Here is a 14186-nt window from a genome sequence, read left to right as displayed (position 1 = left end):
TAAATTAAAGGCTCCTGAAGATCTTATATACTATTATGTAATTCGTTCTAGATTGTAATATACGAAGTTGTTATGATCGAAACACAAGTTGTAGTAAACCTGAAGTTTACTAAAGTAAATGGCTATCATATTGAAGTTATAAATGATAGGAGGATCAAGTATCTTCAAAGTCATGGTTGGTAAGAAATATCTATGTGAAAGATTACACGCCTTATTCTCCAAATTGTACTACAAATATAAGCATGATGAAATCACATGTCACAGTTAACCAGAAGTATATTGGTACAACAAAAAGAATAATTCATGGCATAGTAAACCAGAAGTTTACTAAAACAAATAGCACATGACACGGTAAACTTGAAGTTTACTATTATAAATAATTTTATTAGTCGGCATGAGCGTTTGGCTATCCCGATTCAAATATGATGTGCAAATTTGGCATTCGACATATATTGAAGAACTAGAAGATTCTTCAAGGAATTATTTTTGTTGCTTGTTCTCGTGATAAGTTGATTATATTGGCTAATGTTGGGATTGAATTCCCTAAATTCTGGAAAAATATAAAAGGTGAATATGGGTTCGTTCACTTGTTATGTGATGTCTTAAATAGATGCATCAATAAGACGGTCACATGTGCGTTTATTGTCAACCCGCAGTTTGACATATGCAAAGTTACTTGCTCAAAATAATTGAGTTGAGAGCACAATTTTCAGATTATGTAATCAAGATAATTCATCTTGTTAATGCTAGTTTATATTCAAGCTGGTTTGACATTGAATGCCTCCGATAAATAGCTAAACCATTGTTTATGAGAACAAAGTTTTATGTGCTAGTCTGAGATATGATATAGGGTATACAACATCACTTGTATGCTTCAGACCAATAAATTATATTAAACTTTCCCCTCACAATTGGGTCAGGATTAGGAACCATATATTTCCATTTAATAGTTTTTATATATGGTATATGATTAATTAATCTACCATGATGTGCGAAGATGGATTCCCTCAAAGAATATGGGATATATGTTACTTTTTCTAACATAAGGGGGAGATACTAAGCAGCTAAGGAATATGTTATGAATTATCATTAGTGTGATCCTCATTAAAAAGATAATTCAACTCAAATGCTAGAAGCATTTGCTGACCCAAAATTAATTTCTAATTTCAGCAGTAAAATGCTCCTATTAAATTCATGTCCCTGAAGGATTGAGTCTACAACATGCATGAAGCGTGGTAGACTAATCGGTTTCAAACGCAATAATCATTGAAAAGAAAGAGGAGCAAATGATCAATGATCATCATAAGGAGGCAATGTGCTCTTGAAGAGCCTACGACATAACACTTTATGAAACCTCATGAGAGGTTTAGGTCCCTAAAAATAATAGAAGTGATGAGATCTCAATAAGTTATGCCACATTGCGAACCGATACAAATGATATATCGTCGACGATATCTTTGGTACAATATAGCGCAATATTGTAAAAGATTGTGAGGATCTAAATTCTACGTCTATTAAAGCATGCTAATGTAGAAATTATTATCAAGTGAAATGATGAATCTTGGTAATCGTAAAGCTTATTGGACTTACTGTCCAGACACCAGAAGATGTCACGTCATTTAAATAGAAATAGATGTTGTCACAGCCTATATGAATTACTTGATAAAATTATATGAAAATTCTTGAAGAATTTTGAATGCCTGAAGCATATACAAGTTCTAGTAGTTTTGTTCATTATTCTAATATGAATTAAATCAAGCAAGGTGAATGTGATTTAATCGCCTTAATGAATGTTTAATGACTAAGGGTCTATTTATCCTTACGTCTTTGTGAAAATCAAAATCTGTCATATTGTTTGTGCAAGTTGATGACTTGAGAGTTATTGAAACTCTTGAAGAGTTTTCAAAAGAAATAGATTAACTGTTGAAAGAAGTTGAAATGAGAAACTTGCAAGATTTTTTGGTCCGAAAGTGCCATATCTTTATGCAATTGATGTATTTATATATTTTGCTATGACTATGAAGGATTATGGTCATACGATGTCGTTTTACATGACAGTCAAATTATATAAAGATAACATTTGTTTATAAAGCAAGTCAAGAATGCACTTGGAGTGATTTCAACAATATTATATGCTGATGCAACTCTATCCAAAGACTGAAGATGCAACAACATACATAGTCCAACTAAAGAGTGGATTCATAAAAGGACAAAGCTCATTTCACCAAAGTTGTTCTTCACAAACGAGCTCCAAAAGAATGGTGATACCAAGGTGCAACAAATTGTTCGAGTGATAATATGACTGATGTATTCACCAAGTCTATACCAACTGCAACTATCGAGTGAAGATGTGAAAATTCAAGTTTTTGGATTGAAGTTCTCATCATGGGGAGTTAATACGCGTTGTACTCTTTTTCCCTTTCAAGGTTTTTGTCCCACTGGGTTTTTCCTTGTAAGGTTTTTAATGAGGCAACCAAATAGCGTATTATTAGAAATGTGTACTCTTTTTCCTTCACTAGATTTTTTCCCATTGGGTTTTTTCTAGTAGGGTTTTAACGAGGCACATTATCTATCAAATAGACATCCAAGAGGGAGTGTTATAAATATTATTTATTATTGTGGATGTCTATCTTTAGGAGAAATATTAGGGTTAGTGACTTTGGGATCAAGTCACTTTCCCCTATAAATATAGAGGTTCTCCTTCATTGTAAATCAACCCCTAGCAAGAGAAATAAAGATATGTCCTCTCTTCTCCCTTTCTCTACATATATTCTTGTTCTAGTTTTATTATTTTATAACAGCACTCAATTAAAATAACAATAGGCCAAAAAAAAGGAAAAAGAAAAAGATTTTTTCATTAATCATGATGTTTATATACTTAAATCGAAATTAGAGAGGAAGAAAAACTATTCCTTTACCGGTCCATCTTTTTTTCTTTTTCATATTTTTAAGAAGTTGCACGAGGAAGAAACTCATTCTGCCCTGAAATAATTATAGATTATTCTTCGGGTTGAACAAATTCTTTCAGATTTTGCTTTCAAAAACCTTTTCAGAAAAGATTATCCATATGGATATTGAAAGATAAAGCTCGGGGTATCAATGGAATTATTCGTTAAACAAAAAATATAATTGGCTTAACATTTACTATCAAGTATTCGCTCTATCTTAATTTTTTGGACACACTTTCCTTTTTAGTCAGTTCAAAAAAGAATGATACATTTTCTTATTTGACAATAATTTAACTTTAAACTTTAACTTTTACGTTTAACGAGATGAACTATGACCACACAAATATCTTTAACTTGTTTTAGACCACAAGATTAAAAAAAAAATTGAACTCCGTGCCAGTCAACCAACATCACATAAATTGGAATGGGAGGATATTCAAATTGCTATACTTAAACGGAATAAACTAACTAATCAAGACTTTATTCAAAGTATGTTTATGTTACTTCGGCCAACACACGATTCATGTGTGGTCATGGTCCATAGTCAAATCTTCAAACATTGCGCTAGGTCAATAGAACCTCGCCAATTTGTAAATCACAAACACAAGAAAAAATCTAGATATTTTTATTAGATTGCTTCTTTCTGCAATCCCCTTTTTATTGAATGCAATTAATTTATGTTTTAATAACTAAAAGACTTAAATACGTTGTATAGAGAAGTCATAGGAGAGACTAATTCGCAGCTTTCAAGAACTTCTCAAAAATAACAGTGAAATCATTCATATCCCAAATTAACGATACAAGAAAAATGTTGTAATTTTCGTGTAATGGTTCCTTTAGTTGGTGTTGGAGAAAAAAATATCTAGACATGTTATAAAGGGTACTCACCAGTTGCTAGTTTGAGAACATAAGTAGAAGATACAAAATCGTTTTTTTTTACGATTGTGGTTTTACACGGGCATTTCACCTAATTATGAATTAATGAGCTAACTAATGATGATACACAAGATGAGATCTTTGGTGTATGAAATTTGCAGATAATATTGTGTCAGTTGACGAAATGACTGAATGTGTTGAAGAACTTGAATTATTGAGAAACACTCTAGGGAGAAAGTATGGTAAGTGGAGATATTATATAGAGAACTAGAGGTTACTATAAGATTCGCCGAGATTGTGGTGCGTAATGCAAATATTAAAGTATCTATGCTTAATGTTCCAAGAGAAAGTATGATAAGGGAAGTTGTTACAGAAATTATAATCAAAGTTAGATGGGTGAAATGGAAAATTGCTATCAAAATGTTATGTGATAGGAGGATATATACTTAAATCACAAGTTTCTATATAACTGTTAAAAAATCGGTAATATTATGTTCGAGTGAATGTTTGGGACAAATTCACAAAATTGGATGTCGTAGAAATATAAATGTTAAGATGGATATATAGCCATATAATATTTAAGAAAATCTGAAATGACAATGTTCAATTTAAGCTAAGGAAGCACACAGTGCGTAAATTAAGAGAAGGTTGCTTGAGATGATTTAATCACACCCTACGTGAATCAATCCATCGAAAAGATGTTACAGATTCATTTACGCAGATTTAACAAAAGAAATTGAGAAAAATGAAAGAAGACAATCCATATATGAGATAATAATTCGTTGAGGTTAAGATTTATTTTGATATACTCTTGTTAGAAATTTGTATAAAAATGTACTCTGATCTAATTGACTACATATCTTAATCATCAAACACTGAATTGAGAGATATTGAACAAACATAAGTACTATTGTCATTTGTCAACATAGAAGGAAAGAGCATTGGAAATTCACCCGGAGGCGGATGGAGCATTATAACTTGGGGTTCAATTGAACTCCAAACTTTCGATGGGGAACATAAATTTATGTATAAAATTTTTACTAAAATTACAATAAATATTATATATGAATCCATAACTTTAGAAATACAATGATTTAATGCTAAAAATTTAAGATGTTAAACCACTAAAATTTAAATTCTAAATCCGCCTCGGGATTCTCACGCTTGTAATGTACAATCTCATGAAGAATCACGAGCTAGGCGCAATGATCTTGAGGAGAATATCATATGGTCATTATGTAAATATGAAATTCACACATCAGCAGTGCCACCAGATTTATTTTCTCAATATCTATATACCAATCTAAAAGAATGTTCACATTTTTCTATGGCGAGAATTTATGTCAAATTGTATACATATATTTTTCCCCATTAAGAAAGATATTCATGTAAAAAGACATAAAAGAACTAACAACAAATTGACAAGTAACCAAAACTTACCTGAAAAAAATTGAAAGAAAAAAAAAAAAACTAGTCAACATTCATCCAATTGGCTCATCCTTGGCAAAATATGTACATCCAAAACCTGAAACCCTACCGGAGTTTCCACCACCACCAAACTCGGAGGCTCTGCCAACACATTCACCACTACTATCCCATCACCGCCGCCATTAACCACGCACACTTTACCACCAGCAGCAGCCATATGTTGTGCACCTTTAAGCATCTCATTCTCAAGAATCTCAATCCAACTATCATTTTCTTGATCATATTTCCTCAATGCTCCTTTCGATTCATCCACCGTGTAAATTATTTCCTCCTCCATTGCAGCCGTTGGACCTCTCCAACCTACTAACATTCCCTCAGGCATCTCCTGCCACGTGTCGCTTTCGATGTCGTAGATTATTCCTTCCTTTGCTGCATCGCCTTTTACGTTTACCATACATAGCTTCTCTCTCCAACCTATTGCTTCAATCGCTTCCCTACTGAATTTCCCGTCTTTGAGACCACTCAGTTTTTCCCATTTCCATCCCTTGTTTTTAACCCCACATGTGGGATTATTACGTTGTTGTTGTTGGTTACGGTTACTTTTGATGTCGCTTCTAGAATTACACTGATGTTGTTGTTGGTTACAATTATTATAACTTTTGAGGTCCCACTTTTCAACTGTTCGAGCTACCTCGAGATTATAGTGGGACCCAATCCCACTCGCGACATACACCACGCCCTGCGACGCGCCTGCAGCGCACCAGCGTCTCGGGATAGCGAGTGGGGGGCCATAAGTCCACTTGTGGGTGAGCGGGTTGAACACAAGGGGACGGGATAAGGCCCGGAGCATATGATCAGTTGTCGCGGTGAGGATTATTAAATTGCCAGAAACGCTAACCGATTGAATAGGAAGGTGGCGGGAGATGAAGGAAGGGTGGCGGAGAAGGAGACGTAGAGGTGGGTCAAGTGGTGGAGGAGGAAGTAACTGCCATTTTGCTGAAATCGGATCGAAATTCGCAAACTCAACAGAATTTTTTACTTGAGCCGAGGGTCTTTCAGAAGTCTCACCATCTTTCAAGATAAGAGTGAGGTCTGCGTACATTCTACGTTCGCCAGATCTCACGTGTGAGATTACGCTGGATATGTTGTTGTATTGTAAAGGCTTCAATAAGGAATAGATGGATAAAAAGGGGGGGAAAGGAGGAGAATAAACAAGCCGGCGCCACGATTGACAAACGGAGTAAAGAGTCAAAGGTTCTTGAACAAGAGATAGACAAATTTGAGCTATATCATCAGGAAGTCCAGGGATCAAGGACTGATACTGATTATATTGGTGGAGCTTTTTACGGCATTTGACGGCAGCTCCGGCGGCAGTGCTAGTTATGATGGCGGAGTTGTTCATTTGAGGGGGAAAGGGTAAGAACTAAGACGTGTATTAGTGAGAGAGGGCCTTAAAATAGGCTGAGGGATGGTTGAAAATTTTGACTTGTATATTTTATCAAGTCTTTGTACTGTACGTCATTACTTTAATTGGCCAAAAAGTTAGTATGCTGTCATTCAAGGAAGTATCCCCAAGTAAAGAGAGAGAGAAGGATCAGAAATAAAAAGGCCAAAGTTGGATAGGACTTAGAAATGTATATTTTATTATCTATAGGCGCTTTCCGTCACGTATTAAGTGTTACCTTAATTAAAAATACGTATATTAAAAATTAATAATGCAATATAAAAATTACTAGATTATTTCTATGTAATAAAAATAAATTATTTTTTCTCTTGATTAGAACATGCACAAGTAGCAATTTTTTTAACTTTGAAATTCAATAATACCAAATTATTATGTAGTTTTTTCAATCACCATTTAGAAGTTACTTTAACTTATCAATTTTTGTATGAGGATATGGAGTACTTTATTTTTGTATGAGGATAGCAGGTAGCTTGCAAGTAGTTTAAGCAGTCAGCTTGTCAGTAGTTTCTGAAAAGTCTCGCAGTAGCTTCCTGAAAAACCTTGCATCAGTTTCTTTTCTTCTATAAATAGGAAGTCAATTCAATTCATTTATACATCAAATAAAAGAGTAATAAAATTTCTCAGCTTCTTTGACTATACCTTTTATTATCTTGTACTTTTAATATTATTTTATAACAGTATTAATTAATTGTGTCCAACTCCAACTATGTAGAACGGTAGACAAGAAGATAAAGTAAAATCTAGAAAAACAAAAGAAATGAAGGGCAAGAAGGTAAGTTCAGCATGAGAAAGGAAAAGGTTGAATTGGAGTTTTGCAATCAATGCGTGTTGGGTGAAAAGGCTGTGAGACAGAGATGCAATAAATGGATGGACGTAATGGATGAGATAATAGATATGCTAGAGCTTGCCAGGATCTTAGGGGGGTGGGCAATGGGGCCTCATTAGGGATGCATAGGGGAAAGAATCATAAATGAGAAAAGGTGGTGTATAATTTAATTCAACATCATCATCGAAAAGTATATGGAATGACTACATTTCATATTATTAATAAAAAAATAAAAAAAATAAAAATTTGAGCATTGAGAATAAAAAACCAGTAAAAAAATGTGATGCAACGAATGAACTGCTTCACCCATAATCAGAGTTTCTGAGCTGTGAGTATGAAAAAATCTTTAGTAGGGAGTGCTTCCCCAGAAATGGACCTTATGCGGTAGGTATTCGGATACACCCAGGCTCCAATCTGAATACCAAATACTGGGGGAAATCCAAAAAAAAAAAAAAAAAACTTGATAAAAAATGCTTCTTCTTTGATATGTCATGTGCCGTACGAATTCAAATTATCACCAATACACGACACATATAAGAAAATAATCTTTTCATATCTCATGTGTGTTATTTTCATATCTCAATGTAGTAACATGCTAATATATATTCTAATTTAATTATGTCATCTTTTAGCTAAGATTAGCAGCAATTGAGAGAGAAAAAAAGAGTGACTTTTAATTAAGTTGTTAGTGGAAGAGCAGAATCAGCAGAAATCGACACATCCATGACCTAAATAATAGCTTACCACATGTCTAAAATATTATTCCACCTTCATTTCCCCAATTTAATTTCTACTTCTAATAAAAATCAGATTTAGAAGGATTTGATAGACACACTTGAGGGCGAGTTCAGGAGTTCAATAGAAACAACATTTATTGAGGTGCCAAAATGAAAAAAAAAAAAAAAACAAATTCAAAGAGCCGCATATACATTACAAAAAAAAAAGACATAAAACTAATTTATACGGGACTACAAATTTAATTGACCCCCCCAAAAAAAAGGGTTGATGAGAGGGAAAGAGAAAATAGCACTGAGTGGCTTATAAAAGTAGCCTTTTTGGTACGCCATGCCAAATATTCTCACACACTTTTAACCTCCTCTTCATGTGTTTCTCTCATTGTGCAAATTCCATGTTCCGTACCTTTCTTGACGACATATAAACTCAACCAACTTGTTATGTTCTATTCTTTTCTTTGGCTCTCCACTTCAAATTCCCACTTTTCTACTATTAAGAAAGTCGGTTGGGCCCATATATATTAAACAACAATTAATATTTAAAAAAAAATGTTAGCCACATAATTCTAATATATATATATATATATATATATATATATATATATATATATATATATATATATATATCCGTTCCAATTTAATTAAAAAAATTATGGGCCCCATATATATTAAACAACAACTAATATTAAAAAAATAGTGCAAATTAATAATGTCAAAAAAAAGTGCACCCCGTATTAAAAAATCAAACAATATTCATGTAATTTTCAAAGTATCTCATTAAGTCAATAATGATGGATTCATTGTCACGTGTGTATTCGTAGCAAACACTAATATAATAAAGTTTTAAATACGGAACACAAACTACAATGTTATATTAATCGTGTTTTGAACATAGTATCCCATATTGACAAAATCAAGAAATATATATATAAAAAAAAAGTGAATCCCATATTAAAAAAATAAACAATGTCCAAAAAAAAAAATGCAGACTTTGTATTCGTAGCAAACACTAATATAATAAAGTTTTAGATACGGAGCACAAATTACAATGTTATATCAATCGTGTTTTGAACATAGTATATATATATATAGTGCAAACTAACAATATCCAAAAGGGTGGGCCCCATACTAAACAACACCAAGCAATATAAAAAAAAAAAAAAAAAACTATATAAAGCATGGGTTTAGACCCATGCTTCGTCGTCCATTGTCCCTTTAAAAAAAAAGGTGAGCCTCATACTAAATAACACCGAGCAATAAAAAAAAAGTGGAACTCACCGTCTCCAAACTCATGGGAAAAAGTGGACCCTATATTATCAAAATCAAGCAATATCAAAAAAAAAAAGTGAACCCCATATTAAAAAAAATATAATGTTAAAAAAAAGTGTTGGCTTTGTATTCGTAGCAAACACTAATATAATAAAGTTTTAGATACGGAGCACAAACTACAATGTTATATTAATCGTGTTTTGAACGTAGTATATGTATATATATTATATGCATAAAAATAGTACAAACTAATAATGTCCAAAAAAAAAAAAGTGCACCCCATAAAGGGTGGACCTCATACTAAACAACATCAAGCAATATATAAAAAAAAATGGAACCCACCATCTCCAAACTCACTGTAAAAAAAAAAAGTGGACCCCATATTAACAAAATCAAGCAATATCAAAAAAAAAAAGTGAACCCCATATTAAAAAAAATGTAAAAAAAAAGTGCAGACTTTGTATTCGTAGTAAACACTAATATACTAAAATTTTAGATACGGAGTACAAACTACAATGTTATATTAATCGTGTTTTGAACATAGTATATATATATATATATATATATATGCATAAAAATAGTGCAAATTAATAATGTCCAAAAAAAAAAGTGCACTTCATATTAAAAAATCAAACAATATTCATGTAATTTTCAAAGTATCTCATTAAGTCAATAATGATGGATTCATTGCCACGTGCGTATCAATCCATTAGTGGGAGCAAATGAAATTGCTTTTCTTCAAAAAGTTAAGTAGTCAAACCATACAGTTTTCTTTCTTTTTTTATATTAGCCTGAGATCTAATCTAGATATTAAACTGTTGTATTTGCTATTCCGCCATGTCATTTATTTGTTATGTTCACTAAAATAAATATACTTAAAATATTTATATTTTAAAATAAGATAGAATTTAATTACTTTTTTTATTTCTATTCTTACTCTAATAAATGTGAAAAGAGATTAATGTCGTAAAAAAAATATCAAATGGAGATCAAATAATGAATAAGGTAAATTAGTTAAATTATAATTCTAATCGACGTTTTCTTAAAAACCCATGCAAAAGACAACATGACGAGTAAAATGAGCTAAACCGAGAATATTTACCAAAAATTAAAAAATAGTATTTCTTCGTTTATATAGAAAATAAATTTCTACTTTTTTTCGTTTTAAACATGTAAAATTAATTTAATAATTTGAATTAGAATTATCCAAATCAAAATTTGATAAAAAAATAATAAGTATTTTACACCTTTAAATTAATCGAATTAAAATTGAAAGTATCAACTGATGCTTAAATATTGCTATTGTTTTATCTCAAAGAGAGGAAACTAGTTTCCTTTTAAACAAGTCTTCTCTTTTAAAAAATATTAATAAATTTGCCGATTTTGTATTCGTAGCAAATATTAATATAATAAAATTTTAGATACGGAGCACAAACTACAATGTTATATTAATCGTGTTTTAAACATAATACATACTCTCTCTCTCTCTCTCTCTCTCTCTATATATATATATATATATATATATATATATATATATATATATATATATATAATCACTATTCAAAGACAACTACATACATATAGATGCACTATAATCTAAAATGTTGGGCCCGTGCGCAGCACGGGCATAAGCCGTCTAGTATTATTAATGGACTTGATGTTTTCCCCTTTATTTAGGAAATTTGTGCTAATTGTCCTGTTCCAGAATTCAGCCTCAGCTTTTGCTAAGCTTTCACGTCTCGCTCAAATTAGAGTCATGAAATTTATAATATCCAAGTAGTTTTCCTTCAACTTTAGCATAATATTCGTCAACTAACAATTCTCACTATTTCCATCGGTTAACTTATTTTATATTAATAAATTAATTTTTTTAAACATTTTCGGAAGTCGAGCCTTCATGTCATATGATAAAAATGTTGCGCAAAATGCTTGGCAAAAGTTTAATGATATAATCCATCATTAACAAGCAAATGGTGAAAGGCGAAAAGCGATTAGAATTAAAATAATAATTTAAAACTATAGATAATAATCTATCATGGAATTTAATGAGTCATATTAGAGGGACCTCTTTGATTTATTAAACCTATAGTTATAAACATCCCATCTAGTTTATGAAATTAATGCTTCCTGAAATCTTTTAACTTCCCTATGTTCATTCTCAAGTAAACATAACAAGTACCACCAAGGCCGTCGTAGGATGGATGGATCTCTCCGGTCTTAACAGAGATTTCGTGTTTGAGGTGAATTTTTTTAGGAGAGAGCACTTTTTGTATTAATGAGTCTTATACTGGCGAATTCAAATAAGTCGAAGTTTCAAAGCGGACACCAAAAATCGGATGAAAAAAAAGAAGAAGAGTAAACTCAAGAAGTGTTATTAGAGGGATTGAATGGAAAAGAAGTAGGAGTACAATGAAATATCTTCAAAACTCAAAAGGAACAATGTTTTTTTTTTTTTTCTGATTTTCAAGTGTCGAACAAATAATCTATATACAATGAATTAGGTCATTGTATGGACGGCGGGAATATCTTACAAATAACAAATGTACCTCAAACGATGTGATCTTCAATTCTTCATAAGTTAATACAACTATGAGAGATTAGTGTATTTTATTGGTGGAACTGCTATCACTAGGACTGGTGCCAACAAGATAGTCTAAACAAATAAGGATGCGACAAATTTGCTCTTTTCTTAACTAGATCTGGTTGGTCATCATCCTCATTAATATATTACGTATTATTGTTAATATATTATTTACCATCCATATATTGTTATATATGTAGATTTGACATTCATTAGAATATAGTTTCACCAGTGAATTTATCCGCGCTCCGCGCGATCATGAAAAACAATAATAAGTGTGTGTATATATATATATATATATATATATATATATATATATGCATATATTATTTGTGTAAATTGATGAAATCAGTAATAGAAGTTATTCATGAAAGCATACATACGACCCAACTTTTATAAATTGACTATATTTGTATAGTTGGTATGTATTTTCTTAATCAGTTAACTCTTTGGTTTCTTAAAATGATGATGTTTGAAGTAAATTTGTATCATTTTTATATAAATAATAATGTGTTTGTCTAATATATAGTATTTAATATATGCATATCTTAGTCAGATGTCTCGACTTTTATAAATGGACTATATTTGTATAGTTTATAGGTATTTCTTAATCAGTTAAACTCTATGGATGTTGATGTTTAAAGTAAATTTGTATCTTTTTCTATATAAATAATAATGTGCAATATATATTTAATATATGCATATTTAAGTCAAGGTTTTTAAATATTTTCCAATAGTTCCTCCTTACATAAAAAAAATGTAAAATAAATAAATACAATTTTATATATACCACCCACCTAGCCGTTTCTATATAAATCCCATAAGTACAATTGAATTCCATAAAAAGGTTTAGAATTCATATGTGATTACTCTTTTATGAGTGAAAGAACACACTTTTTCTTCTTATAATTTACACCGATTTTAAAATAAATCACATAAGTACAAAATTTCAATTTCTAAAGTAAATGAAAAAAGAAGAAATAAATAAATATTTAAATAAAACATAAATAATTCTTCATCATGCATATAAAACAATTTAAATTACCTTATTCTTCCTCCCCTATATAGTTTATATTCATCAATTTTCAAGCATTGTATATTTCTTACTGATTCTACAAACTTAAAATAAAAAACACCATGTATTTCAATGTTTAAATTTCTTCGATTTAAAAAATCAATTATAAATTTTGAAACTTGCTGAAATGCAACATATTGCAAAGAAAAAACCAGCCATTCACTCACTCTCTCAACATTTGAAAGAGTTTTATTTTTTCGGAAACTTGCTGAAATGCAACATATTCCCCCTCTTTTTGTTGTCAAAATTCATGAGTATACATTCAGTTCAAACTTCAACACGAGGCATGCACCTATACCTATCTAACCAGTAAGATTCCATGCATGAAATGAACTTTTTTTATCAGACTGTCAATAAAAAAGGTTAAATGTAACACAAAATTTGCGAAGCTTCTAGCAAAATATATTTCAACGCTTTCAATTCTGAAAGAAGATGGCCAACATGAAAATTTAAGATAAAGTTTAGCCCAACAAAAGAGTACGCCGCATGAGTTTTTTTAATTCTATAAATATCCAGGATGGTGGAAAGTTTCACTTGAATATAAACTTAACCACCCTATGCATTTCGTTGTTATTTGTTAGTAACAACAATCACAAGTCATATAAAAGTTAAACTAAAGAGGTATTATAGATAACATACAAAAAATAAATTAAGAAGAAAATACTACAAACACATCATTCTAACAAATTTAACCATAAAAATATAAAAGAAAAATACCAAAGTAGATGCTCCAGATTCTACCACACTGTCATTATGTAATAGCAAGAAATAGTTACCATTTAGGATGGAGCAGAATTTGGGTGAAAGAAACCATAGATTTGTGAAATATAAATCCAAGAAAGCAGATAAAGGAGGAAAGTGGTAATTAAGAAAATTTAAGTAGTGTCTTTTGGGTTCAAAATTTAAAGCAAATAAAGAAGAGAAAAAGATAACTGCAAATGGTATTAAGTGCTACAATTACGTGGGCTCTGTTTAAGAAAATGG

At 31.1% G+C, this 14186-nt stretch overlaps 1 protein-coding gene across 1 annotated transcript; it reads right to left on the bottom strand.

Annotated features, from left to right (window-relative positions):
* Positions 1-4591: 4591 nt before the first annotated feature.
* Positions 4592-6804, bottom strand: LOC132635542 (F-box/kelch-repeat protein SKIP25-like). The gene has a single exon (XM_060351974.1). It carries the CDS (start codon positions 6652-6654, stop codon positions 5299-5301), a length of 1356 nt encoding a protein of 451 aa, XP_060207957.1. The 5' UTR covers positions 6655-6804; the 3' UTR covers positions 4592-5298.
* Positions 6805-14186: the final 7382 nt, after the last annotated feature.

This window comes from Lycium barbarum, chromosome 4 (assembly GCF_019175385.1).
Source record: "Lycium barbarum isolate Lr01 chromosome 4, ASM1917538v2, whole genome shotgun sequence".
In the NCBI taxonomy this organism is placed as follows: Eukaryota; Viridiplantae; Streptophyta; class Magnoliopsida; order Solanales; family Solanaceae; genus Lycium; species Lycium barbarum.
The sequence above is the reverse complement of the archived record's forward strand: the minus strand, read 5'-3'. Positions and strand labels throughout refer to the sequence as shown.